General features: G+C 42.0%; 1 protein-coding gene across 1 annotated transcript in view; it reads right to left on the reverse strand.

Annotated features, from left to right (window-relative positions):
- Positions 1-15,126: 15,126 nt before the first annotated feature.
- LOC126162506 (esterase E4-like) overlaps positions 15,127-26,533 on the reverse strand; it is a 125,991-nt gene continuing 114,584 nt past the window's right edge. The window contains exons 8-12 of the mRNA XM_049919056.1: positions 25,636-25,810; positions 25,383-25,561; positions 25,148-25,298; positions 24,910-25,042; positions 15,127-15,420 (exon numbers count right to left, since the gene is read on the reverse strand). Coding sequence (XP_049775013.1) covers positions 15,243-15,420; positions 24,910-25,042; positions 25,148-25,298; positions 25,383-25,561; positions 25,636-25,810 — 816 coding nt within the window. The 3' untranslated portion in view covers positions 15,127-15,242. The remainder of the gene's footprint in view (positions 15,421-24,909; positions 25,043-25,147; positions 25,299-25,382; positions 25,562-25,635; positions 25,811-26,533) is intronic.

Below are 26,533 nucleotides of genomic sequence, written 5' to 3' on the forward strand. Positions count from 1 at the left end.
TTCATTTTTTGATTTAATGAAAAGTGTGCATGGAACTGTGCATGGCGGACAGGCAGAGCATGGAAAAGGAATTTCACTCATAGTTTAAAATCTTTAATTTTTCAGCTCTTGTTTATTGTACATCATAGAAAGGCTTCTCTGCAGAACTGTAGTTGGGTATGGATCAGCATAGCATTGGATATATGAGGGCAGTTTGAAAAGCTCTCTGAACAGAGTAGAAAAAAAGTACTTAAAGCACTGAAACTTAATTTTATTTTTTAATGTAGTCTCCTTGTAGATTAATGCCCTTGCTCCAACAGTGTTCCAGTGCCTTGATCCCATCCTTGATCCCATCTCAAAAATGAGTTTCCTCCAGGCCTGCAAAATAGTTGTCAACTAAGGTGGGTGTGGCAATTCATACCTTAGTGTAATTTTGTCATGGCGACGGCACATGTGTGCGGGCGCGCATTGTCTTGATGGAAGATGGCTTTCTTTCTGGTTAAACCTGGCCTTTTTGCATGTCTTTTGTTGAAATTTGTCCAGGAGGTTAGCATAGTATTCACCAATAATTGTTTGCCCAGTGGGGAGATAATCTACAAACAGAATCCCCTTCACATCCCAGAACACTGATGCCGCGACCGTTCCCGCCAAAGGAATTGTCTTTGCTTTCTTTCGTGGGAGAGAATCAGCATGCTTCCACTGCTTTGACTGTTGTTTTGTCTCTGGGGTACAGTAATGCACCCAAGTTTCATCTGGGGTCACAAACCGATGCAACAAATCTTATTCGTTTCTCCTAAAACAGGCCAAACATTGTTCCAATATGTCTATTCTCATGCGTTTTTGATCCAATAGCAAGAGTCGTGGCATCCATCTGGCAGATAATTTTTTCATTTCTAATTCTTCAGCTAAAATGTGTTATACCCTTTCAGATGACATCTGGCATGCGTGAGCAATTTCATGCAATTTCAACCGGCAATCCTCCATGACCATTTTGTGCACTTTTGCAATGATTTCTGGAGTAGTGACACATCTTGGCTGACAACTGTGCAGATCACCATCTAAGCTCTCCCGACCAAATTTAAATTCATTTGTCTACTTGGCAACAGCTGAATATGAAGGAATAGGGTTCCCCAAAGTATTCTGGAAATCAGCCATACCTTTCTTTACGAAGTACTTAATCACTGCCCGAATCTCGATTTTTTCCATCTTCGCAAATCACTGTGTGGGAACAACAACAGAACCACATCACCACCATAGCTCTCTTCCAAGAGCACGGACATGGCACAGGGTTACAGAAACAGTCCAATGAGTATCACATGACCAACTCATTGCATTAGTGCTGATCTCTTCTGGTGATTCTGAGAACTTTTCAAACCACCCTCATAAACGGAAATCGCCACCTACCCATGCTCAGTTCATGTGAACAGACTCTGACAATAGGTACTGCTGACAGGGTAATGCCTCCAAAGAGCATCACTTAAGCAGATATCCTCATCTGTAGCACCCCTGCAGCTAAATAGAAGGAAAAAAAATGTCATTTGGAGGACACAGGCTGTGGTTCTAGCCACTTGCCTCTTCTCAGCCAGCCCTTGCCCAATCTAGTCACACCATTCTACTCCCCTTTAGGGCAGCATGCCCATTGTCTATCTATTGAAGCCTCCAGGCACCATAAATTCATTCTTCTGTACTCTTAGCAGTAGAATTATGGCAATAAAGTCAAGTTATTTTCTTTGAACACCTTTGTATACTGTTGTTATTCACCTAACCACTGGCCACATCCTGCTTCCATGTCCCTCAAGAGTCATGAATGCAGCCATGCAGTACTTAGTTTGGTTTTGGTGGTAGTTTGATTTTCCTGGCTGAGCTGCCAAAACTGCTGCAATCATGGGACCAGCAGCTGCTGTTTCTTTTGCCATTTCTTCCTGTCTGAGACACCCATTACTTTTTCCCAATTCAACTATTCTGCCTGTTCAGTGGGAATGGTAAATATCCTAGAGTGTCATTACCCACTTGAATTCATAAGCATTTGCTGTCGAAGGTTTTTTGTTGACACCTATTTATTTATCTCTGTGCTGCAATATATTATGATATGACATGGCAGTCGTAAACATATGCACCTGTGCCCTGAAACACATATTTCTCCAGTGGCTCTCTTTAGAGTGTAGTTCCTCAACACTTATAAGGAAAATATGCAAGGCGAGCACTTACTGTTTTCTGTTGGGTGTGTCCTACCTCAAGCAATGTACCTTCATTAGAGTGAATTTGATTCCAAGCAAAAGCATAACATTTTCTTCCACTTTGATGTGCCAACAGGAGGCAGTGGCCATATACACTGATCTCAGACATCAAATGGTTGTCCAGTCTGAGGTAGCTGTGTCAGCTTGTTGAAGTGTTGTGCCCATGTCAGATGACACATGCATGTCTCAGCACGCTATGTGCACACATGGCCACTAGAGTGTCGATGGGTATATTGCACTACCATTGATGTTCATCCAACTCATTGAACAATCACGGATCACGTGAGACTGTTAGTTCCAATTAGATGTCTTTCTTCATAGCAATGTGGTGTATCTGCGCAACCAATATTTGCCAGTGACCCACTTCCAGAATTTGTGTGTCACATGCCAAGCTTTGTGTCATGCTAAAACAAACAGTTAGTAACATATTGATTAGATCTAGTGCTGTAAATGTCTTGTCTGAGTGCTCTGGCATCTTACCTAACCTGCCTCTAAGATGGTTACATGATCTTTGCACTCCTCTTATTTCAAAGACTGACATATATTGTTCTTTATGGACTGTGCACTGTGGGTAAAATGTCCTTATTTCTCCTTTCACACACTGTCAACAAGTTTCTAAATTCAAACAGTCTGTGGGCATTACAGCACAATCACGATTTCTCTGTTGTGTTTGTAGGCAGTATTGAAACAGAGTTCCCCTTCCATAGCTGGACTGCAAGGAATGCTTCATTACAGCCACAGAGTGTTTTGGCCACTGCATGTTTCACAGTGTATTTCAAACACAAATGTGAAGCGGTAGATAAGAGTCACTCTAGCAACAGAGTACTGTATGAACTAAACATACATTTACTTAAACAAAATGCTTCATTTTCTAGAAATTCAGAATAGAATCATAAGTATGACCTTTACTATCCACCACTCTGACCACACAGGAACTGCATCAGTTTAAGCCTTCCACTCAACTCAGAACCAGGCAGACCACAATCAATTCTGGGGACAAAGCTGCAGATTGTGAATACCATTGAAACTCAGTGAGCAAGGCTGGTCTTCTTAATCTTCTCTGCCTTTTGTTGGAAAGACAACACCCTGAGCTCTCCATGAAGCTGGCTAGACCTCCCGTTAACATGCCACTCACAGTCAAGTGGACGAGTAGTGATATAGCCTGTGCTTCCTGTTGAGGAGACAGTCTCCACAGGACACAATAGTACTTTAGGTACCTTTGGTCTCTGGTGCAAGACTCTTGGTAGCACTTCCAATACACCCATTTGCAGCGGCTTCCAATTGCTTGACAATACTCAGAGTGACTTCCAACTGGTTAGGAATATCAACAAACTAGTCCCATGCCTGATGACAGCATCTTTTAGAGATCAGTAAAAAAGTAACTTTAAACTAAGTTTGCTGATTCTCTTTTAAGTTAGGTGTCTGTTATTCTACAAGGATTACCGATCTTAGACAAATTCCTGGATTTTATATGCTGCAAGCGTCAAAACATTACACTTAAGATGTAACTGGATGATATGTTAGGCAGTTTATAGGAAGAAGACCTTGATAGAACAGTAGTTGCAGGTAACAAATTGTGAACAGTTGATGCAAGTGTATGAAGTGCTAGCTTTCCAGGTCCATATGGTATATAACATCTGTAATGAGGATAGGTTCGTAGTTGAGTAGCAGCATATGAAAAACTTTTCTGCCAAACAAGAACAATGAAGCCCATTTTATACATGTATCAAAGATAAGAAAACGTACTGCCAACCAAAGCAGAGCTGTGTGAGGAATAATTACAATAGAAACAAAGATAAAGAAAGGCTAATGTGTGGGATCAAAGTATCTTGTACCGGGAAGTTGATACAGAAAGCTCTAACCAAGAATTTATGGGTCACTACTACAGTATTGCAAAATGCTTTACCATGACATCAGAAAGGCAAAATCCATGTACTATGGACAAAAAATTCTAAATATTGATGAACAAATCAAACAAAGTTAGAGGCATTATTAAGTGTCGAACAGATGAACTTGGTAAGATAAAAGATATTAAACTCCCTGATGACAGTAGCAGCATGAACAAAATATTGAATTCATATTATTGGCTCTTAATTCAATGAAGGCGTATACACATTGACAAAATGAACTATTGGAAGCAGATACACTGAAGCACCAAAGAAACTGATATGGGCATGCATATCCCAATACAGAGTTGTAAACAGGTAGAATATGGCGAGTGGTTGGCAGTGCCTATATAAGTCAACAAGTGTCTGGCGCGTTGTTAGATCAGTTACTGCTACTGCAGTGGCAGGTTATCAAGATTTAAGTGAGTCTGAACGTGTTGTTGTAGTCAGCGCACGAGCGATGGGATACAGGATCTCCGAGGTAGCAATGAAGTGGAGATTTTCCCGTATGCCCCTTTCACAAGTGTACCATGAATATCAGGAACCCAGCAAAACATCAGATTTCTCTCTTGTACTCTTACGGATTTATGGACAGGCCTGTAACATTCATGGCATCAACTTCCTCCAGCACTACTTCAGACATTAGTCGAGTCTATGTCAAGCCGTGTTGCAGCGTACTCAAGGGGCCCTACACAATAAAAGGCAGGTGTACCAGTTTCTTTGGCTCTTCAGTGTATATTAGATTTGCTTGGATGGATATCTGTTGATTCACTGCTAAGTTTGCTAATTCAATTTGAATATTGCAGTCACAAAACTGTTACATCACTAATATGCAAGTAATTCATCCAACCATGATGCTATTTCACCTAAAATCTTGTGCTGATTTGTTAGTAGCCTCCCTTGAGCTAAATTTTTAATCAGTTGACAAGCTGAAGTTTATTTCCTGAGAAACTGAAGTACACAGTAGGAAAATATAGACCACCTCCCTTCCCCTGTTCTAAGGCATTTTTGAGATGTAAGGTAACAAGAGAATATTGAACCATCTTTCAAAGAACAACCTCTTAACAGCAGTTCAGTTTGCCGTCTGTAAAGGCTTCTCTACTGAGAAAGCAATATATAATTTCATGTAGTCATTTCTGATAGAACTAAACAAGAAAAGCTAACCTGTTAGCATTTTCTGTGAACTTTCCATGGCCTTTGATTGTGTACATGATAAAGTTCTACTAGAGAAACTAAAATGGTAGTCTGTTAAAGGCATTGCCTTGAATGGATGGTGTCATATCCAAATCATTGAAAACAGAGGGTCAAATTAACATGGAATACAGGAAAAAGACTAAATTCAAATTGGGGAAACATTATATATGGCATCATTCAAAATTCGGTCCTGGTCTGAGTCATGTTCATGACCTATGTAACAGAATGCATCAAAAATGGTAACCTTTTGCTGATTACACACGTATACCGGTAAGGATCCTTAGACATGTGTACCAGACATAGCCAAAAGAAAAACTGTTTCCTACAAGTGACTCACAGAAAACAGTTCAACTCTCTATCTTTCAAAGACGTGTATGCAGTCCCACACAAATCAAAATGACTTACAGGTACTGGGCACAAAGTGGATGATGTTCCATGTGTAGAGTTCCTAGGTATAAAGTGAGGAGGCATCAGCATGAGGGTTGGTTAACCCAAAACTCAGTTCTTCCTACTTCATGCTTAGAAATTTCTGTCATTATCTTGACCTTCAGACAGAATTGCTAGCACACTTTCACTCATTACTGCCATATGGTATAATCTTTTGGGAAAATACTGCTAAGGTCAAAAAAGTACTTATTCTACAGAAGCATGCACTAATAACAATGTGTAAACTTAGTAACCAAATATCTTCAGAGACCTAGGAATTCTCACACTTATATGCCAAATAGTCCGGCCCCGGTAGCTGAGCGGTCAACGCGACAGAATGTCAATCCTAAGGGTCTGGGTTCAATTCCTGCCTGGGTTGGAGATTTTCTCTGCTCAGGGACTGGGTGTTGTGTTGCCCTAATCATCATCATTTCATCCTCATTGATGCACAAGTCACTGCAATGGTGTCAAATCGAAAGACTTGCACCCGGCGAATGGTCTACCCGACGGGAGGCCCTAGTCACATGACATTCACATTCATGCCAATACATATATTTCCTAATGTTATTTCTGGTTCATAAGAAGAGTGCATTTAGGATGAACTGTGCAATTCACAACCAGAATTTTAGATGTAAAAATAATTTCCATATACACTAATGAGCCAAAACATTATGATCACTTGCTTATTAGCTTGCCTGCCTGTTTTTGGAATGAAATACATCACTGATTCTGCATATCAGGGATCCAACAGTTTGTTGGTAGGTTTTTGGAGGTATGTGGCCTTAGATATCTACGTACATGTCAGGCAATTTGTGTAAAAAAAAGGGGTCGTGGATTTGCGTGCACAGTGATAGTGCCCGATAGTGACCCAGATAGGTTCCGTAGGATTTACATTAGGTGATTTTGGTCACTGAAATATCAATGTGAGTTCACTGTAATTTTCCTCATAGTACTATAGCATGGTTTTGGCTCTGATACACAGATAATTATACCGCTGAAAGATAACATTTCCATCACGCAAGACATCAAGCATGAAGGGATGCAAGTGGTTTGCGGCTCTCTATGTGTCTTTAATTACTGTCACAGGTCTCATGCATCTACAGGAGAATATCTCCCATAGCATAATACTACACCCATCAGCCTGTGCCCATGGTGTGCTGCATGTTTTAAGCTGCTGTTTTCCTCGATGATGGCCAGTGACCTAGTGTAGCAAAGCTGTGACTGACCCCAAGTGCCGACACATTTCCATTGATCAATGGTCGAATTCCAGTGGTCCCCCACCACTGCAATTGTAATTGATGGTATCGTTGGGTAAACATGGAAACACATGGGATCGATAGTTGAATTCTAATGGTCCCACAGCACTGCAATCGTAATTGATGGTGTCATTGGGTAAACATACAAACACATCGGGGTGATCTGCTGCAGAGCTCCATGTTCAACAATGTACGATGAACAGTGTGCTCTGAAACACTTGTGTGTGCACCAGCATTGTGCTCTTTCAGCAGAGATACCACTGATCACCATCTATCCTACTTTACAGAGCAGCAAGCCTCTGAACCCCATGTTCTCGCATTCAGGAGGACGATGGTTCAATCCCACATCTGGCCATCCTGATTTAGGTTTTCCGTGATTTCCCTAAATCGCTCCAGGCAAATGCCGGGATGGTTCCTTTGAAAGGGCACGGCCAACTTCCTTCCCCATCCTTCCCTAATCCGATGAGACCGATGACCTCACTGTTGGGTCTCTTCCCCCCAAACAACCCAACCCAACCCCATGTTCTGTGAAGAGTCATGGACATCCAACCATTTAGCATTTAGTGTTAGTTTCATTGTCCTACCTCTTTCCGTAGATGCTTACAACAATAGCATGTGAACATTCAACTTGTTTCACCATGTTTGAGACACTCATTCAGAGGCTCTGTGTAATAATAAACTGCCCTCTGTCAAAATCGTTATCTCAATGGATTTCCACATTTGCAGCCAATATCCTTACTAGGGTGATCCCCCATCCCTCTCTGCTCCGCTTACATACTTTTGTTACCACGTCATGTGGCCACAATGCCATCAGGTGGCATCCAACATCATGGTGGGCAGTGGTCATAGTGTTTTGGCATATCAGTGTACACTATGCATCCCTAACTAGGGTCAGAGTATAATTTTATATTCTGTTGCAGAAGTCTATGGTCATCAGGCAGAAAACTGAAAATCCCCAGATGTTAGGAATCAAAGTAAGAGAACACTTAATTAGCCACTCCTAGAGTTGATCACAATATTTGGACTTCAGGATGTAAACTGCATAATTCTAATTTTACATTAAACATATCTTGATCTTGCCAGTACATAGACAGCTGAAAGCTGTCAGCATTACATTACGTAAATCCTTTATCTGAAATAATAGATAAAATCAGCACCAGAGTAGTATAGGAAGATGAGCAGTGGCTTTTTTTACAAGTAGGTGCTTTTCCTCCTAATACATAAAGTAATAAGTATTTCTCATGATTATCAGTATGACTGTATTAGCATAGTCCATGATTTGTTGTTAATATACTTCACACTTCACAGAGCTAGCTTTCAGTAGCTGCTTGTGGCTATCAATGCATAACTTGACTTGTTGCACATTCTTAAAAGTGGTACTGCGTGCTGCGGAATTTGAATCCCCGCCAGACATCATGGACGTCGAAGACCCATAGAGGTCTCTGTACCATCGCGCCGTAAGCTGTGGCGGCGCGCGCCTCCTGGCCCGCATTTAGAGTGAGGGCGCCACAGTGGAATATGTGTTGCAGCGGCCAATAGTGGCATCCCCGACTGAGTACTTAAGTGCCTGCCTGTTGCTCAGCCTGCCGGTCTCACCGCGCGTGTGTCTCAGGACATATCACCTCAGACAGCGTATTGACTTTCGTGTTTCTATATGAGTGGACGTGGTTGTCTTGTTTGGTTCATGACTCTGTTGTCTGTTCTTGTTCCATCATAAGGTCCACCGTTGGTTGTGTCCATCCTCTCCCGTTGTGTTGTTATTCGCGGGCCGCTCCGCGGATCCCGCTGCACTTCCGTCACTACAACCCCGCGACCGTTCCGGTTGCCATTACAACGTTTTGGCGATGAGGTAAACGGTGGTCATTGTTGGTATGGAGGCAAAGTTGGTCTGTCAGCAGGAGCAACAGCAGCAGCTCATGCAGCAGCAGTTAGACATCTTACAAAAGTCGCTGCAGTTGCTAACGGACAAATTCGATGCCCGGGACGCGTTACCGCAACAGCTCCAGAGGCCTCGGGTGTCCAATGCTTTCCTGCATCTGCTGTCGTTTCCAACCTTTAATGACGGTTCAGAGGACTGGGAAACCTACTTACATCAGCTGAAACAACAGTTCACGGCTTTTCAAGTCACGGACGACTCCTTGCAGCAGTCGTTGTTTTTGTCTTGGGCCTCTCTGGACACATTCTTTCTTCTCCGCAAGTTGGCACTGTTGTTCGATCCTATGGCTCTCTCTTTCCAGGAGATCTGCTTTTTGCTGACAATCAATTATTCCCAACGCTACCATGTGGTCGCCTCTAGGCTAGAGTTCCACCAGTACCATAAAGAGCCTGGCCAATTGTATCGTTCCTGGGTCACGGACTTGCAGAGTGTCAGCCATCGATGCGATTTCACATGCACCAATCAGCAGTGTAAGGCTTCGTATGTGGACTCCCTGATCCGGGATATGGTGGTTCAGCTGGCTCCTGATCCTGAGTTCCATATTGCAGCGTTGAAACTAGACAACTCCTCCTTGGAAGAGATTCTCCGCATTGCCCACTTCTTTGAAATTGCTCAAGCGGCTAACGAGCGTCTTATGGCGTGACCACAGGTGGCAGAAATCGTGGCGTCATGGCGGGTTCCACCCTTGTAATGTTGATGTGGCCTGGCCGACAGAGGCCAGCGCCGTCAGAACTCCTCATTGTCCGACGTCTGTATGGCATTAGTGCCTTCAGTCGCCAATCACGCGGCCCACTTCCATCTTGCCCACAGTGCTTTACTGCACATTCGTGGGCTGATTGTCCCCACCGCTGGAAAATGTGCACGCTCTGTAACAAGGAGGGCTACACCCGATCGGTTTAATGTAGTTGCTCAACTCGCTCCAGTTCTGCCCCTCTTGGGCTTCAAGATACAGTCCATGCTCTGCAATCAGTCATCCCACAGGATGACCCATCAGCACGGAAGCTTTTCCTCACGCTCCGCATTTTCATGGAGGATGTCGGTTTTCAGGTCGACACTGGGGCCACCGTCTCTCTGATTAAGATGGCGACATATACTCCTGCATTGTCGCCTCCCTCTCGCCATTTGGTCGCCTATGGAGACGGTTCCATTCCCCTTCATGGGCAGTTTGTCATCCAGGTGATGTACAAGCATCTTCCCCGGGTCCTTACCCTCTTTGTCGTCGACCATCTGTCGGCTTTGAATATATTTGGCCTGGATGCGTTTCAACTGTTTGGCTTTTCAATTTCCAATGAAGTTAAGGTCGTTTCCATGGCTGTTCGCTTTCAGGACTTGGATGATCTGTGCTCCGCTTTTGCATCATTGTTTTCACTGGATCTCTGATGTGCTTCCGGCTTTCAGGCTCACATCACCCTACAGCCGGATGGACAGCCTCGCTTTTTCCAGGCCCGGCCCCTTCCAGTCAAGCAGTAACTTGATCGGCTCCAGGCCACTGGTGTGCTGAAGCCTGTCACTTACAGTGCATGGGCGACACCACTGGTGGCCATACGGAAACCCATTGGGTCCCTTCGGCTGTGTGGGGACTTCAACATTAAAGTCAATGCTCAGTCCCTCGTTGACAATTACCCGATTCGCTGACAGGAAGACCTTCTTGCCAAGATTGCTGGGAGAGAGTAGACTTCTAAGATCGACCTGGCTGAGGCATACCACCAGTTGCCCTTGGATGCCGAATCTCAGAACGTCATGGTTGTCAACTCGCCTTTCGGATTGTATAAGCACAAGCGCCTTCCCTTTGGTGTCTCTTTGGTGCTGGCCATTTTGCAGTGATTCCTGGAGCAGCTTACACAGCCTATCCCTGCCGGTGTGAATTATCTGGATGACATCTTGGTCACTGGGTGTTCCCGCTAGGAACAGTTGCAAAACCTCAGCGCTTTATTTCACGCTCTGCAGTCTGCTGGGTTACACTGTCGGCTAGACAAGTGTTGTTTTTTTCAAGCAGAAGTGGAATACTTAGCCCACTGGCTTAGCAAAGATGGGATTTGCCCTTTGGGTCGTAATGTCACAGCCATTGAGGCTCTTCCTCATCCCAAAGACTTATCTGAACTCCAGGTGATTTTGGGCAAGGTTACTTATTACTTAAAGTTCTTGCCCCATGCTGCCTCCATTGCTCAACCCCTTAATCACTTGCGTCGCAAAGGGGTACCTTTTGAGTGGACCCCTGCCTGTGACCAGGCTTTTCTCCATTTGAAGGTGATGCTGAAGTCCGCCCCTTGTCTTACTCCCTTTCCTCCGGACCGCCCCTTGGTTGTGGCGGCTGATGCGTCGGCGTATGGCATTGGGGCTGTCCTTGAGCACTGGGATACCGACGGCTCTGAACAGCCCAACATTTATGCCTCTAAGACATTGACACCAGCACAACGGAACTACTCCCAGATGGAAAAGGAGGCTCTGGCAATCGTGTTTTGCTGTCCAAAAGTTTCACCTCCTATCTCTTTAGGGCAAAGTTCACCCTCCTGATGGACCATAAACCCTTGGTTACACTTTTCAGACCCCACTCTCACCTTCTGGAGTGGACAGCTCAACGTCTCCAGCACTGGGCATTGTTTTTAAGTAATTACACTTACACCATCCAATATAAGCCTACCGCCCACCATGCTAACGTGGGTGCTTTGTCACGTCTCCCAGCGGGCCCCGATCCTGCCTTTGACCAACAGGAGGTCCTCTGCTTTCACATTGATTCCACCCACCAGGATGTGCTGGATAGTCTGCCTCTTATGGCTGCTCACATTGCTACAGCTACCTGCTGTGACCCTGTCTTGTGGCAGGTTCCCAACTACGTGATCCACGGGTGGTCGTCCTATGTCACTCGTCAGATGCAGTCCGATTTCAGCCCCTGGCACCACCTGTTCCACAGGCTCTCTGTGGTCAACAATGTCCTTCTTTTGGCCACGGAGTCAGATGCCCATAGGGTGGTCATCCCTCTGGCATTGCAGCTTCGGGTGCTCAGTTTGTTACACCGCAGGCACTGGGGTATGTCCCGTATGAAAGTTTTGGCTCGCCAGCATGTGTATTGGCCCGCCATTGATGGCGATATTGAGTGCCTGGTATGTGGGTGCACGGTCTGTGCGCGTCACCAGGTGAGTCACCCTCAGTCATTTGCACCCTGGCCTGTGCCTCGCCAGCCCTGGGTTTGCATCCATATCGATTTTGCGGGCCCGTTTTTGGGGTCCATGTGGTTACTCATCATTGATGCCTGCTCCAAATACCCGTATGTTGTCCGAATGGCATCCACCACCATGGAGGCTACACTCATGGCTCTGGCCCAGGTTCTCGCCATCGAGGGTCTGCCACACACATTGGTCCCCGATAATGGTCCCCAATTCATGGCGTCCTCCTTCCATGACTTCTGTCAGGCCAACGGTATCAAACATATCTGAAGCCCACCTTTCCACCCTTCATCCAATGGTGCAGCAGAGAGGCTTGTCTGCACTTTTAAACAACAGCTGACTAAGGTGGTTGACACATCTCCAACCACGTCAGCCCTCACCCCGTTTTTGAGCACCTATCGCACTACGCCCATTGACGGTCACAGTCCGGCAGAGCTCCTTCATGGGTGACAGCTACGGACCCTGCTCGATTTGCTGTGCCATCCTCCTCCCGCCCCCATTCCCAGTCCTCGTGGCAGTACGCCCCTGGCACTGCCATGTGGGCCTGCATGTTCGGGCGCAAGGCGGGGTGGACACCCGCCACGGTCGTCATGGCCCGTGGGAGGCATGTGACGTCGGTGCAGACATCGAAAGGCTTGGAGCGCTGCCATCATAATCAGTGCCGCCGCAGGACTCATACCGCCACCTCTGTCCCTACCTCCTTCTGGTGCGGACATGGTCCTCGAGTCACCATCCCTGCCCCCGGTGGCCATCTCCCCCAGGGCCTACCGCTGGCCCTCTCTACCTCCTGGTGGATTGGCGGCTCCCTACCCCACCCTGGACTCTGGATCGGCTGTCATGGATACCTCGGGCGTCCCTTCCTCCCCGCCAATAGTGGTTGATGAGCCCGGCTCCTCTACCCACTGCCGCCTGCCTCGGCACCGTCTGGGGCATTTCCACCCCTACGTGCAACTTTCAGGGGGGAGGGATCTGGTACCGCTCGCTGCGGAATTTGAATCCCTGCCAGACGTCATGGACATCAAAGACCCATAGAGGTCTCTGTACCATCGCGCCGTAAGCTGTGGCAGCGCACGCATCCTGGCCCGTATTTAGAGTGAGGGCACCACAGTGGAACACATGGTTGCAGCGGCCAATAGCGGCGTCATAGCGGCGTCCCCGATCAAGTACTTAAGCACCTGGCTGTTGCTCAGCCTGCCAGTCTAACCACACTTGCGTCTCAGGACATATTGCCTCAGACAGCGTATTGACTTTCGTGTTTCTATACGAGTGGATGTGGTTGTCTTCTTTGGTTCATGACTCTGTTGTCTGTTCTTGTTGTGTCGTAAGGTCCTCCGTTGGTCATGTCCGTCCTCTCCCATTGTGTTGTTGTTCGCGGGCCGCCGCGTTTTCATCACTACAACCCCATGACTGTTCTGGTTGCTGTTACAACAGAAAGCTTGCCTTCATGATGGGATTTACTGAACACCATGAATGAATGAATGGGAGAATAAGTGGCTTGGGTTTCTTCCATACTTAGAGAAACCCTCAGCCAAAATTGCAAGAGGGCTTGGAAAATGTAACAACAAAACAGTCTTCTATCCATGAGAAAGATGAGACACACACATAACTCAACAGAGGACACAAAATAACTACACTTATTAATTGAATAACTGGTGTTCCAGCCTGGCATTTCTATTTCTGAGGGCACACTAGAACAATTCAATACATGCTCCATTCTGAAGACGTCACACTTGCCACAGGTAATACTGTATATGCCCCCAATGGGTAGATTCTCTCTCTGTCAGCCTGAGTGCCAATGCCACGTCAGGTTAGCTGCTTAACTGTTGATTTCTGTGCCTTTGATTTTTGCCTCAATTAGGTACCACAAGTGTGTTGCTGACCTGATCTTTTGAATGTATATTGTGGGGACTGATAGTAAAACACTTATGACAAATAAGTGTTTTCCAGCAAACTTGATCAGAACATTCTCGAAAACTGCACCAGTGTTGCTTATGAGAACACACCTGTTCGTTTACTGTGTAACCCTTTTATGCTATAGAGTATTTGCAGCAAGACAAAAAACTGGTTAGTGGGAGAGGATAATAATGGAAACACACAAATAATTATTAATGATGACCTTGTTAATAGGACCAAGGGCTCTCAGCTCAGGTCAGTACCCAGTGCCAGTGGATATATGGTGAAAACACAATGAGAATTTGACAATCACAGGAGCCAGGATAATAATGCTTACCTGAAGACTAAAATGCAGATCCAGTTCACTAGCCAGCATTGGCCCATATGGGATAACAAAACCAGCACACAAGGGACAAGGACAACCCTTCTTCAACACATGTAGAGGAGGAACTCAGGAATGTCTGGACACATCCGAATGTGTTTAAAGTTCTGTGGAATTTCAGTCCTACCACACAACTGGAAACTCAAGCTTCCAATCAGCAATATATGCTGGTAATTTCATATCCACAGAAAAGAGAGCCATGTTTTGACTAAACCAGGTAGAGTGACCTTTCCCACTAGCATACGTATGCACACATTTTTGCAACTTTCATTAAACAGTAAAGAGAAAGAAATGGATGGTTGTTAAGAGTTCTCTAGAACAATTGAAACCACATTTACTTAGAAAGTGATTCTTGCCACCTGCTTCTATTTGAAGTTAATTTATGGCAACAATTACTACCGCTACATTGTTATTTATGTTTTCTACAAAGATGATAACAATTTTCTTTAATATCTTACTTTCAGCTATTATGCAGAACACAGTGATATATGGCTCTTTCCATCTTCACCAAAACTTTCTCCTATTTATTTATTATTGTTTTTAATACCAGACTGATCTTTCCCCATATGACTAATTTAACATTTTGTTCTAGCAAAATCTTTGCTCACTGAGCTTCTCTCTTGTATTTCACTATTACTAAGCTGCTACAGAAAATGGAATTTCACTGTTTCTACTATAAGAAGCATGAAGGCCTACATGCAAAACATAAAAGTAACTTTCAGCTGTCATCTGCCGTACTACATCATGAAAGTGTGTTATTCTCTGTGAGTATATTTTACTGATTAATACATCAAGTTTATTTTTTCTCATTTACATAAAAATTCAATGATATGTGCATTCTGACAGTCCCTGAATATCACATTTGTTGTGCCCTTGTGTTGTAATAATTTCACAGTTTTGATGCTGTTGTACTCCATTTGTATAGATCATCCCAAAACTCCATGCGTTCTTTGTTAAGATTCTGCCTTATGGTGAGATCCTTGTCAATATTCAGGTAACATGGGTTTGTCAGGCTATATGGTGTCCACGTGACCATTACATCAGCATCCAGGTGTGGTGTAGGGTCACTGAAAAACACAGAAACAGAAAAAAGATTTTAAAAAAGTTAGTAGTCATCACAACAGCAGCAAGGGATCATTGGGCAGAATAGAGCAGATGGACATGTGTGATGCAGTCTCAACAAAATTCTTTTGTTTGCTGTTAAACACTGAAAATCAACTGTCATAATATGCTCCCAATACAGACAAGAATATATACCCTGGACATAAAAAGAAGATGAAAGAAGTGAAAAGATCCTTGACAAAGTTACTCAACAAATTGACCGAATGACTAAACAATGTAGCAACTGACTCTTGGTTGATTTACAAGCAACAAAACATTGAAGATGATTGGACAGTTGTGCTGAGGATAACTTAGACTAGGTCAACAATAAAGTAGAAATGTACTGAGTTGATAAAAGTCTTGGGATAGCAATATGCACATATAAAAAATGGCACTAGTATTATGTATACAAGGTATAAAACAACAGTGCATTGGTGGAGCTGTCATCTGTACTCAGGTGATTCATGTGAAAAGGCTTCTGATATGATTGTTACCATACGACAGGAATTAACAGTCTGAACGTGGAATGGTAGTTAGAGCTAGGTACATGGGTATTCCATTTCAGAAATTGTTAGGGAATCCAATATTCTGAAATCCACAGCATGCTGAGAGTACCAAATTTCAGACATTACCTCTCACAATGCATAACATAGTGGTTGATATCTTTCACTTAATGACTAAGAGCAGTGACATCTGCATAGAGTTGTCAGTGCTAACATACAAGCAACACTATGATTTGACTGCAGAAATCAGTGTGGGACATATGATAAATGTATCCGTTATGACAGTACAATAAAATTTGGCATTAATGGGCTATGGCAGCAAATGACCAAAAAGCGAACCTTTGCTAACTGCACAACATTGCCTGCTGTGGCTCTTTAGGGCTAATGACTATATTGGTTGGACCCTACATGACTGCAAATCTGTTGCCTGGTCGCCTAATTTCCAATTTCAGATGGTAAGAGCTACTGGTAGGGTTTGAGTGTGGTGATGACTCCATGAAGCTGTGGACCCAAGTTGTCAACAAGGCACTGTGCCAACTGGTGGTGGCTCCATAATGGTGTGGACTGTGTTTATATGGAACAGACAGGGTCCTCTGGTCCAACAGAACTGACCATTGACTGGAAATGGTTATGTTCAACTACCTGGAGATCATTTGCAGCCATTCATGGACTTCTCATTCCCAAACAATGATGAAATGTTTATGGATGACAATATACCATGTTACTGGGCCAAAATTGTTTGTGATTAGTTTCAAGAACATTCTGGACAATGTGAGTAAATGATTTGGCCACCCAGATCATCTGACATGAATCCCATTGACCATTCATGGGACATAACAGGTTAGTTTGTGGACAAAATCCTGCATCAGCAACAATTCCTCAATTGTGGATGGCTGTAGAGGCAGCATGGCTCAGTATCTCTGCAGGGGACTTCCAATGACTTGCTGCATCCATGCTGCACCAAGCTGCTGCACTATGCCAGGCAAAAGGAGGCCTTCCATAATAATAGGAGGTATCCCATGACTTTTGCCACCTTGGTGTACATACATCTAAAACAATCAAATGCTGCAAGTAACAAATAATCTAAGAACCACAGAGCAGAACAGTTACAAAGTGCATTTGAATGTTCCTCATATGTAAATCCAGAGCAAGACTAGAAGCAATAAGCTCATGGGATGTTTATCATTAGAGTTCAGTATCAAGTCTCCATATAATGTCAATTAGCAAGAGATAAAGGCTAATAACTGTTACAGTTATAAGGCTACCTCAGTGCTTGAGAAACTGCAGCTAAAGTAGAGAACACCAATACCCCAGGGGCTACCTTGGCTTTGCACTGAAGGGACAGTTTGAGCAAGGGTGTTACATAAAGGGTTCAGAATTGTGACAGTCAAGATGCATAATCAGACTAGTAAGAAGAGACTGACACTCTTTATCTTGCCTGTAGATAAAGGAGTATGCAGCCAGTGGAAGAATGGCACAGAGAAAGTCTACAAGCTGAATAATCTCCTGGGCTTTCAAATGAAGATGGAGCTTCTCCTGGTGGAACTTGACTCAAAACCCCCATTCTTTAAGAATCAAGCAATATGTCTCAAAGGTACTAGAAATCATGACAGTACAGCACAAGGACAAGATGCAACCAGCCAATACATGTTCTGTGCTCACTGTGGTGGGCCAAATGTTGCAAATTTGCTCCACTTTAAGACTCATGCTGCACTAAATAGAAGCCTCAGAACAAAATTAGAGACTAGGTGGATTCAGATTGTACTGAAGTTGTCAAGAATGTCAGGTGGAGGAGGACACACAGGAAGCTCCTGACAGCCATTCTGGCAGAAGACAGAGGCAGGCAGGCAAGAGTCTGTCTTGATTCCAGCCAGACTGAACTATAATTGATCTCGCGCCACTATTTATAGCTGGTTATGAGTTGAACCTCCCTCCACATGTCCACAACACCTTTGATAATCTTCTCTTTTTTTGTGTGCACACTGGTATTTTGTGAAACACACATTTTAGCAGTGTTTCCCAGCTCTGATGGATAACCTCATTAGTTCTGGCACAAGATCTGACTTCAATTAGATAGAGGTAATGCAGTAACTTATACTTAATTGATCAATGTTGCAATTTGTAAAGAACATATATGTAATGAAGTTTGTAGGCAATGGTAATAATCTGTCTACAAAAGTTAAGATTAACTGCAATTACTATGCTCTAACTCGTTTAATAGCTAAACTGATTTAATAGCTAAAGTCACACAAGAGAAAACATCACCTGAAAAACACAATAAAAAGGGGAATATGCACAGCAGTCGCTGTTTTTTGGCCACAGTGGCCAGACACAGCGATTGTGTGTGTGTGTGTGTGTTTTCATTTCAGAAGAAGTCTGAAAGCTTAAATATACAGCAGTCTTATTGTTGTGCCTGTCTGTGACTCATGATCTCTACATGGTGAGTAGCAGTCTGTCCTATTAATAACACTGTTAATATGAAAATGGTAATTCTAAATGCTGCTTAGTTTCAATGGCAAACTGCAAATGTGAAGGTTGAGTAGTCACTAAGTTGCTGGAAGAGCTGTGTTTGTTAGTTTGCAAGAGCATTGTACACAGCAGACAGTAGCTTCTGATTTGCAGTGTCTGATAAGGCCCTGCAAAATGTATTTGAATGAATTACTTTGTTTTCCAAAACTATGAATTGTAAAGAACTGTGAGTATAGTTTTCCATCAGATGCACATCATCATCTGCAGGCTGCCATACAGTATGTGGAAGACGCTAAATATTATACCAAACTCATTTTTTTAGACTTTATATTTCACTCAAGGGTAGTATGTAGGGAGAAAGATTGTTAGTACTCCTCCATATAAGCCCAAATATCTCTAATTTTACCATAATGGTTATTATGCAAGGTATCATTTGAGGATGTAGCATGTTTCTTGCCTTGTTGTGGAATGTGGGTTTTCAGAATTTTCTGAGTAAGGCTCTCTGCAATGCACAATTCGCTTCTTGTGATGTCTCTTGCTGCAATTTTTTGAGTATTTCTGTGGAACCTTCATGACAACCATCTGAAACTTTGACAAAGCACATAACTCTTCATTGAATGTTCTCTCTGTTCTCTGTTTATCCAACATGGTAAAAGTTCCTGAATATCAAACGATACTTCATAACTGTATGAATAAATGTTTTTCAAGTGACCTCTCCTGTATCTGAATTACATTTTTAAGGACCCTATCAATAAATTGTAGCCTGTCCTTCCCACAGCTAGATTTGTGTGGTCATTTTGCCTTAAATTGTTTCACATATATATTCCTAAATATTTGATAGTTGTAGCTGATTCAGTGGCTAATCAGTGACTATGCAGTCAATAGTAAGGCCTTCTGTGGCATGCATTGCACCTGCTCCTGTCAGGTTCATCTGGCCGCTTCACACCAGAATCGTCAGTGTGGGCATGAGGGTTTGGTCGCTGGCCCAAAGTGGATACCGGCCACTGTTGTCTGCCATCAGGGACACCATCTTTGTGACGTCTGTATGGCCAATGGAGTGGTGGCGTGACTCTTTGATCAGTTGCTCCCCTCTTGCCACTGAAAGCTACCAGTTTGTGGGTGCAGCCCCATCACTAGAGCCCATCCCACAGCCTCTGACTTGAGCCCATTGTCACCTGCTGTGGAGGTGGCCCCATCCCAGAGCCCATTGTCACCTGCTGTGGAGGTGGCCCCATCCCATTGGCTGCCTCCTCCATATGCCTGGGGTTAGAGCTTCCTGGTGCCAGGCACTGGTTCATCTCTGGCTTCACGTCCATTGCCACAGCCTGCTGTTATGGTCGGGCAGCCTCAACAAACCCCATCACCATCATCATCTCAACCATTGTCATTGGTGGGTCAGCCCTGTCTTCTCCACAATGAGACCTGTCTGCTGATGACAATGCAGAGATGGCGATGGCACCCTCCTCTGGTGCTGTCTTCAGGTGCCACACGGGCCTGTCCCCCTTAGGTACATTCTGGTCATATTTTCTAGTGCCTGCCCAACACATCGTCTCACTGCTGCCACTCCAGATCTGACAGCTGTGTCTCTCGTGAGGCTGCCGTTGTCTCCTCTGTCGCCTGGGCACCCACTTCACACAATGAAGAGATGTGCTGTATCCTGCTACTAGTGAGTGTCAGTGTGAGTGCACTGAGTGTGTTGTCACCACGCATGTGTGCTTGAATTGGCCATCAACTGCATCAGCACAGGCCAGCCGGCCACTGGAGGCTTCTTGTGAGAGACATGTGTGCAGCAGGTCTCCGTCATGCCATCTGCTGGTGACTGTGCCTATATATGTGTGAAGCAGTGCTGTGTGACTCTCTTTATGTTCTTCCAGGTTGTACTGCTCACATCAGTTGTTCTACGTCTTGTTACATATGGAGTCATGAGAGGCTTAGTTCCACTGTTGTTGAGATGTTTATCAATAAAGCCATGTTTGCATTACTTGGATTTGTTACATATATTACTTGGTTCCTCCACATTCTGTTTCAGTGTATGTCAGCCCAATCAAAGGATTACTTCCATCTCATTAGTGTAGCCTTATTATATTATGATACATCTTTCATCTTGACAACTTGTAGTATACAGGTCTCCTAAAGAGTACACAGATGTGTACTATAAACATGGTACAACACATTGCTTATGTAACTTGCATTGTACAAGACATAATCCCATGACATTTCTCAGAGGAAAACTGACATTACAATTACTTCTTGTTACAGCATCAATCAGTTTTCAGTTGTGTCCTACAGATAAGTATATGCTATGGAAGAGAGTTTTTTTGCACTAAATAACTGTGTGGTACACTCTTGGATGTTTAAAAAATATTGCGAAACATCTGTCCATCTGCCAGGTTCTTTAATACTGCTTTAGAGTCTCTTGTAAGGAGGTGGAAAAAAATAAAAAAAACATATTAAGAAAAAAATATGTTGAGTCCTACACAGTTTGAGCCTTGCTGACTTACATGGGAGTTTCGTGTCTTTCAGAAAAGCAATCATGTCACAGCAACAATACAAGTCTGTAATTGTGTGTATGTATTGTGTTTTTTCTTCAAAAGTGGTGGCTTAAAATCAATATACTGCTGTTCCAGCAGTATATAATGAATGTCACACAAAAATGGAGCTAGTCATAGAGCATACTTAGTAAAGAACATAAGACAATATCCAACTACCCTTGACATTTTCTGTCATCTCTATTGTAGTGATGGCTGAAAACAAAAAACTGTTTTGCCATTTTGTTCTTCACACCTTTTGCAGAAAATTGCTTTTTTTCTATATTTCTAATCAAAAAAACTAATAGTTAACTTAACATGAATGGAAAACTTTTCAGTTTTCACAAAATTTCATAAAGAGAATGAATGGATCACAGCTTCCTTTGGAAGTGCTTTCACAGAAGATACAAGGCTCCAATCAAAATTACATATGTTTGAATTTAAGGTATGATGTCCATAATACAAAAGTCAGAAACAGTTTTCCAAATAAATTTTTATTCTATGGCACACTATACACTGATTTGAAACTGCATAATAGATTAAAACTGTGTGTGGACCAGAACTTGAACCTGGGATCTTTGCTTTTTGTGGGAAAGAGCTCTGCTGTATGAGCTATCCAAGCATGACTCTAGACCCATCCTCACAGCTGTATTTCTGCCAATACCTTGTGAGGCTTACTCAGCCTTCAGCTGCAATATTAATAATTCTGAATGATGTTTAAAAATTTTTCACTTAGCTTTTTTTTTAATTTTTAGAACAAATGAAAATTCTTACAGACTAATGCGTCATTCACTGGCATTGTGGTTTTGTAGTAGATAGATGCATCTGTGTTTCTAGAGCTAGGCAACATTATTACTGTGAAGAACTAATTGCCCTTCAAATAAATAAGGTGATTATATAAAACTTCTATTCATTAATCATAAATGTGACAGACCACAACATAAATGCAATTCTGTTGTCCTAAAGATTCAGCACCAGCAAAGTTCAGAGCCTAACTGGATGTTTCCTGCCAAGAAGAAAGTGACAACAATAAGACAAGAATTAAAACATTAATTAATTTACAATGAAATCCAATTGCCTTCAAGCATAATAATTCACAGTCCCTGACAATGAGGAACATAAGAGCTAATCAACAACAGTGGCTGTAGGGCTGTAGTTTATAACCAAACAGTTCTATCTGTCATCGTAAGAAAATTGGCAACAAAAAGTCCCACATAAAGAACTCTGAACGACTTTGTGAAAATCTTCATCTCTACTGTGTACTGCATTTAAGAACCGGTAAAACTAACAACTCCCATGACTTAATGAGAAGATGAGATAATTTCTAAGAAAGTTCCTGTCTTCCATTAAAGTGTTCTAAAGGAAAAAAAAACAGTAAAATCATCTATTTTTGATTTTTCAAATGTCATTTTTTCTGAGTTTTTACAGTTTTGGTTCAGCAGTACTCTTACTGCATAAAGAACTTTGTCCAGTTCTACACATTTAATGTTAGCCCACTTCGCACAGGTAGCTCTGAGTATCTACAGCCAGGTATCCTGTTTACAACATGCAGGGACAAGCAAGTTAAAGCATGACACTCTCAGATAGAGTTATATCATGCCTTGCTTACAGAAGGAGTTTCCAAAGACCATGCTAAAACCTGAGGTTCTTGCCTCACAATCTTCTTTGGATATTTGAGAGCACATAGTCCTCAATCTTTTACCCATTCTGGTGCATTCTGAAAGACTCTACCATTTTCTAAGCTTTTTTTATTTGTAAACAAAACTAAATAAAAATGTAATGAGTAGGCAATGAAATCACAGAGCAAACTCAATAAATTCATTTTCCTAGAAAAGAACATAAATAACGCCTATCGAATGAAGCAGAGGAATGATGTTAAGTTTTTAAAACACAAAGCAAAATCAATAAATCCATATATCGTAACCAAGTAAATTTGCTCTTTCTTTGTAATCATGAAGATAAGATTGCGGCACTTAATTCTGTCATTGACATAAACTTCTAAAAAAAGTCTGTCACTGAGTTTAAAAAAAAAAAAAAAAAAAAAAAAAAAAAAAAAAAAAAAAAAAAAAAAAAAAAAAAAAAAAACAGCAGTGTGTATTGGTCCTTGGGTGTATTATGCCCTGAAAATTGTGTCATGGAGGTAAACATCCAAACTACTAAGCTGAGCAGAGGATTTTTCATTTTTTTACCTGCTTTTGATGAAATGAAGCCTACTGTGAGAATCCCATGAAAATTCATGTAGTAGTTTTGGACGTGTTCAAACAAATAGATGTGACAGTTCTAATTTTATTTTTAGTATGTATCATATGTCATAATTACAACTGAGGAAATACACAGTTAGTAACACATTTTAAAAGACACATTTGGTTACTAGTTGCATCTGTTTTGATTAGATGGCACTTCAGTAATTTGTATGTCAAGAACGCTGCTTATTTACGTAAGTATCTTCATAGATGGCCTCAAGAGACTAAGCAATACTCATTTCACGTCATCATACATTCTTGGGGAGGGCTTTAGCAACAGATGGGAATCTGAGTCACATATTCGCATTACTAGCCAGAACAGACAGAGTGGACAGTTTTACATCTTACCACTGTGACAGTTTAAAAGCAACATATCAACAATTTCTTTGACACTCTGTTCCATATTATTGTCTAATGATATATTCTTGCTACTGTTTCACTTGACTGACTGAATTTTGTCAAAGAAGTGATACATAAGAATAGTAAGTTCTAAAAGTATAAAACCAATATGGGTATACCACAAATACTGTCTGCCTATTTGGTAGTTTTCTGTGTTTTGTTGGTTTATGGTCTTTTCAGTGAGAGAAGAGACCTAAAGCTCTTCATTTGATGGCACAGGATAAGAAATCTGTAGAGAAGTTAGTTACAGAAACATGCAAGTCTTGGTGTAGATCCTTCCAAGTTCAAATACAGGGGACCTTGACTAATCCCAAAAACATTACTATATTTGATAAAAAAATATACTGTAACTGGATAGATAAAAAAATCTACTCACCATGCAGCAGCAGGAGAACATAAACATATAAAGATTAAGGACATCTGCAAGCTTTTGGAGCTGGTGGCTCCTTCTTCTGGCAGAAGGGTTGAAGGGGAAGGAAGAGAGATGAAGAAATGGGACTCAAGAGGTTTATGAAATGAGGAGAGTTTGGAAAAATTGCCTAAAATTCTGGGTCATGGACGACTTACCAGACAGGATGAGAAGGAAAGACCTGGTTTCTGGGTGACTTTTCCAAATTCTTCCAGTGCCCTAAACCTTGTCACTCCTTTCTTCTCATTCCTATTTTTGAAGATTGGAATCTGGCTATACTCGATGAGTCATACAATGATTCTAGGAGCAAGACAACCAAACTTTACAATTTTGATGAGTTGCCAAAATAAGAGCTCCATTTAACTTTTATCTAGACTGCAAATCTACTATCGTTTCTATATTATTTCCTTCCCCTAGTGTCTCCACTGATCAGAATTTTCAATGACTCCTGTACCTTTCATCCTAACCCTCTTATGCTCACCCCATTTTATTTATTTCCCTTCATCTTAAGAAATTTGCATTGGCCTGTCAGCTCTGCTGTGGGTGTTCTTGTTTCTGTAGCAGGAAAACTTTTTAATTTTAGTATTTATGTGTTTCCTTTATTTCCTGTTTCCTTTTTTTCTTTCTTCTTTTTCTGTGCAGCATAAACAGAAAAGTTAATTATATCTATAAATAATTTCTGGGTGAATGTCAGTAAGAATCATTACTAAGAACCATTCTGACACTTACTGCAAAAGGACTGCAGAAGTATTTACCTCAATTCAGAGAAAATAAGATCTACACTGCTGCGCAAAAACAAAGATTTATAAATATGAACTAATTATCTGAAAGGAGGTGCAAGACTCAAAGAACTTATCAAGTTTTTTTTTTTACATGCAACAATTGGTACAATATTGAAACTTACCCAGTCTTTGCAAAATTTGTCCACAATTTCACCATCCTTCGTATAGTTGACATTTCTATAGAGTCATGTTCCACAATGATATCAACAACTGACATATGGAATAAGTATCCAATATCATCGACATGACAAGCACCTGAAATAAGATGATCAAATAACAATAAACAAAAAATCAATACATCTGTGGCATTATTTGAATTAAGTTTATACTTGTGCTCAGAAATAGTCAGAAAGTCATTACCAGGAAGATGAGATGCACCAAAACAACTTTTGAAGACACCCAAAGCACCATCAAACCCAAAATTATAACAATATAATGGGCTGCGACTATACTTCACATGGTACTTTGCTGTTTGATACATCCCGCGTGCAAACATTATATCAGTCTGCAACTAAAAGCCAGAAAAATCTCACTGACATCTCAAAATTCAGATGATATTCTGAAATAGTTACATAGAAAAATTAATTTCACATACATTTACATAATCCATTATGTTATCTTTTGTGAATGGTTTACCATCAAAATAAAACTGTCTTATCAAATCACTGGCTTTCTTCAATCTTTCACTTTTTTCTCCCAGTTCCATATCTTCCGGCACCAATCTTTCGAAGTCAGTGTCTATTTCTTTCAGCAACTCTGGCTTTTTTAGAATATCTGAAATTTTTAATAAGTATCAGAAGTAATTAATTTTAACAACCTGTACAATGGAAACTATGAGGATGACATACTTTTAAGCTCCATTATGCCTTCATGAGAAGTAATTCCAGTAAGATAAGGCACATCACAGAATTTTCCCGATTTTACAATATTTTGTGGATTATCGGGTAGGAAGACTTCTTGTAAACTGCCAGAGTCCTTTTCTGGTATTGGTAAAAATGGTATGTTCTTTCCTCTTCGTTTGTCCTAGCATAGAAAAAAATAATAGTAACAGTGACAATAATAATAATAATAATAATAATAATAATAATAAGCTAATTTACACTATGTCCAAATTCTCTAACAGAAAGAGAATAAACATACATTCAGTGTAACAGTTTGAGCATGTAAGTTAGCTCATTGGGCAAAATATTAAGAATTCCATTAAAGAAGCAGACTAGCCACTTTGGAATGCTGTATATGGTGCACAAATTATACCTGAAAATTTTATGACTCTCAAATGTAACTCATGGAAGTGAAATGGCGTAGATGTGCGAGGCAGTTGCATGGAATCAGCTCAGTAAGGTGGGTGGAGATGAGACAGAATGGCAGAAAAGAGCTATTGTGTTAGGACAAACCCATGACCACGTTGTGAATGGAGTTTCCCAAGCTGTGGCACCATGGGCTGTCCAATATTTCTAGAAGGAGGGGGTGTAAGAACAGTGGTCATAAAAAGATCCTAGCTGAAAGGGACAGGAGATGAGGTCACATCTTGTCAATGACAAATAGTTTCAAATTTCAAACCAGACAATAGTTGCTATTTTCAGTGAATGCAGTTTCCTCTCAAACAGTCCCTTAATGGACATTGCAGAGAGAACTGAATGCTCTGGACATTTGGAGTCAGGTACTTTGCAAAAGATCACTGGTCATAGTGGTACAGAAAGCTCCAATGGGCCAGGTAACACAATAACTGGATAGTAGCTGACTGCA

Source organism: Schistocerca cancellata, chromosome 2 (assembly GCF_023864275.1).
Source record: "Schistocerca cancellata isolate TAMUIC-IGC-003103 chromosome 2, iqSchCanc2.1, whole genome shotgun sequence".
Lineage (NCBI taxonomy): Eukaryota > Metazoa > Arthropoda > Insecta > Orthoptera > Acrididae > Schistocerca > Schistocerca cancellata.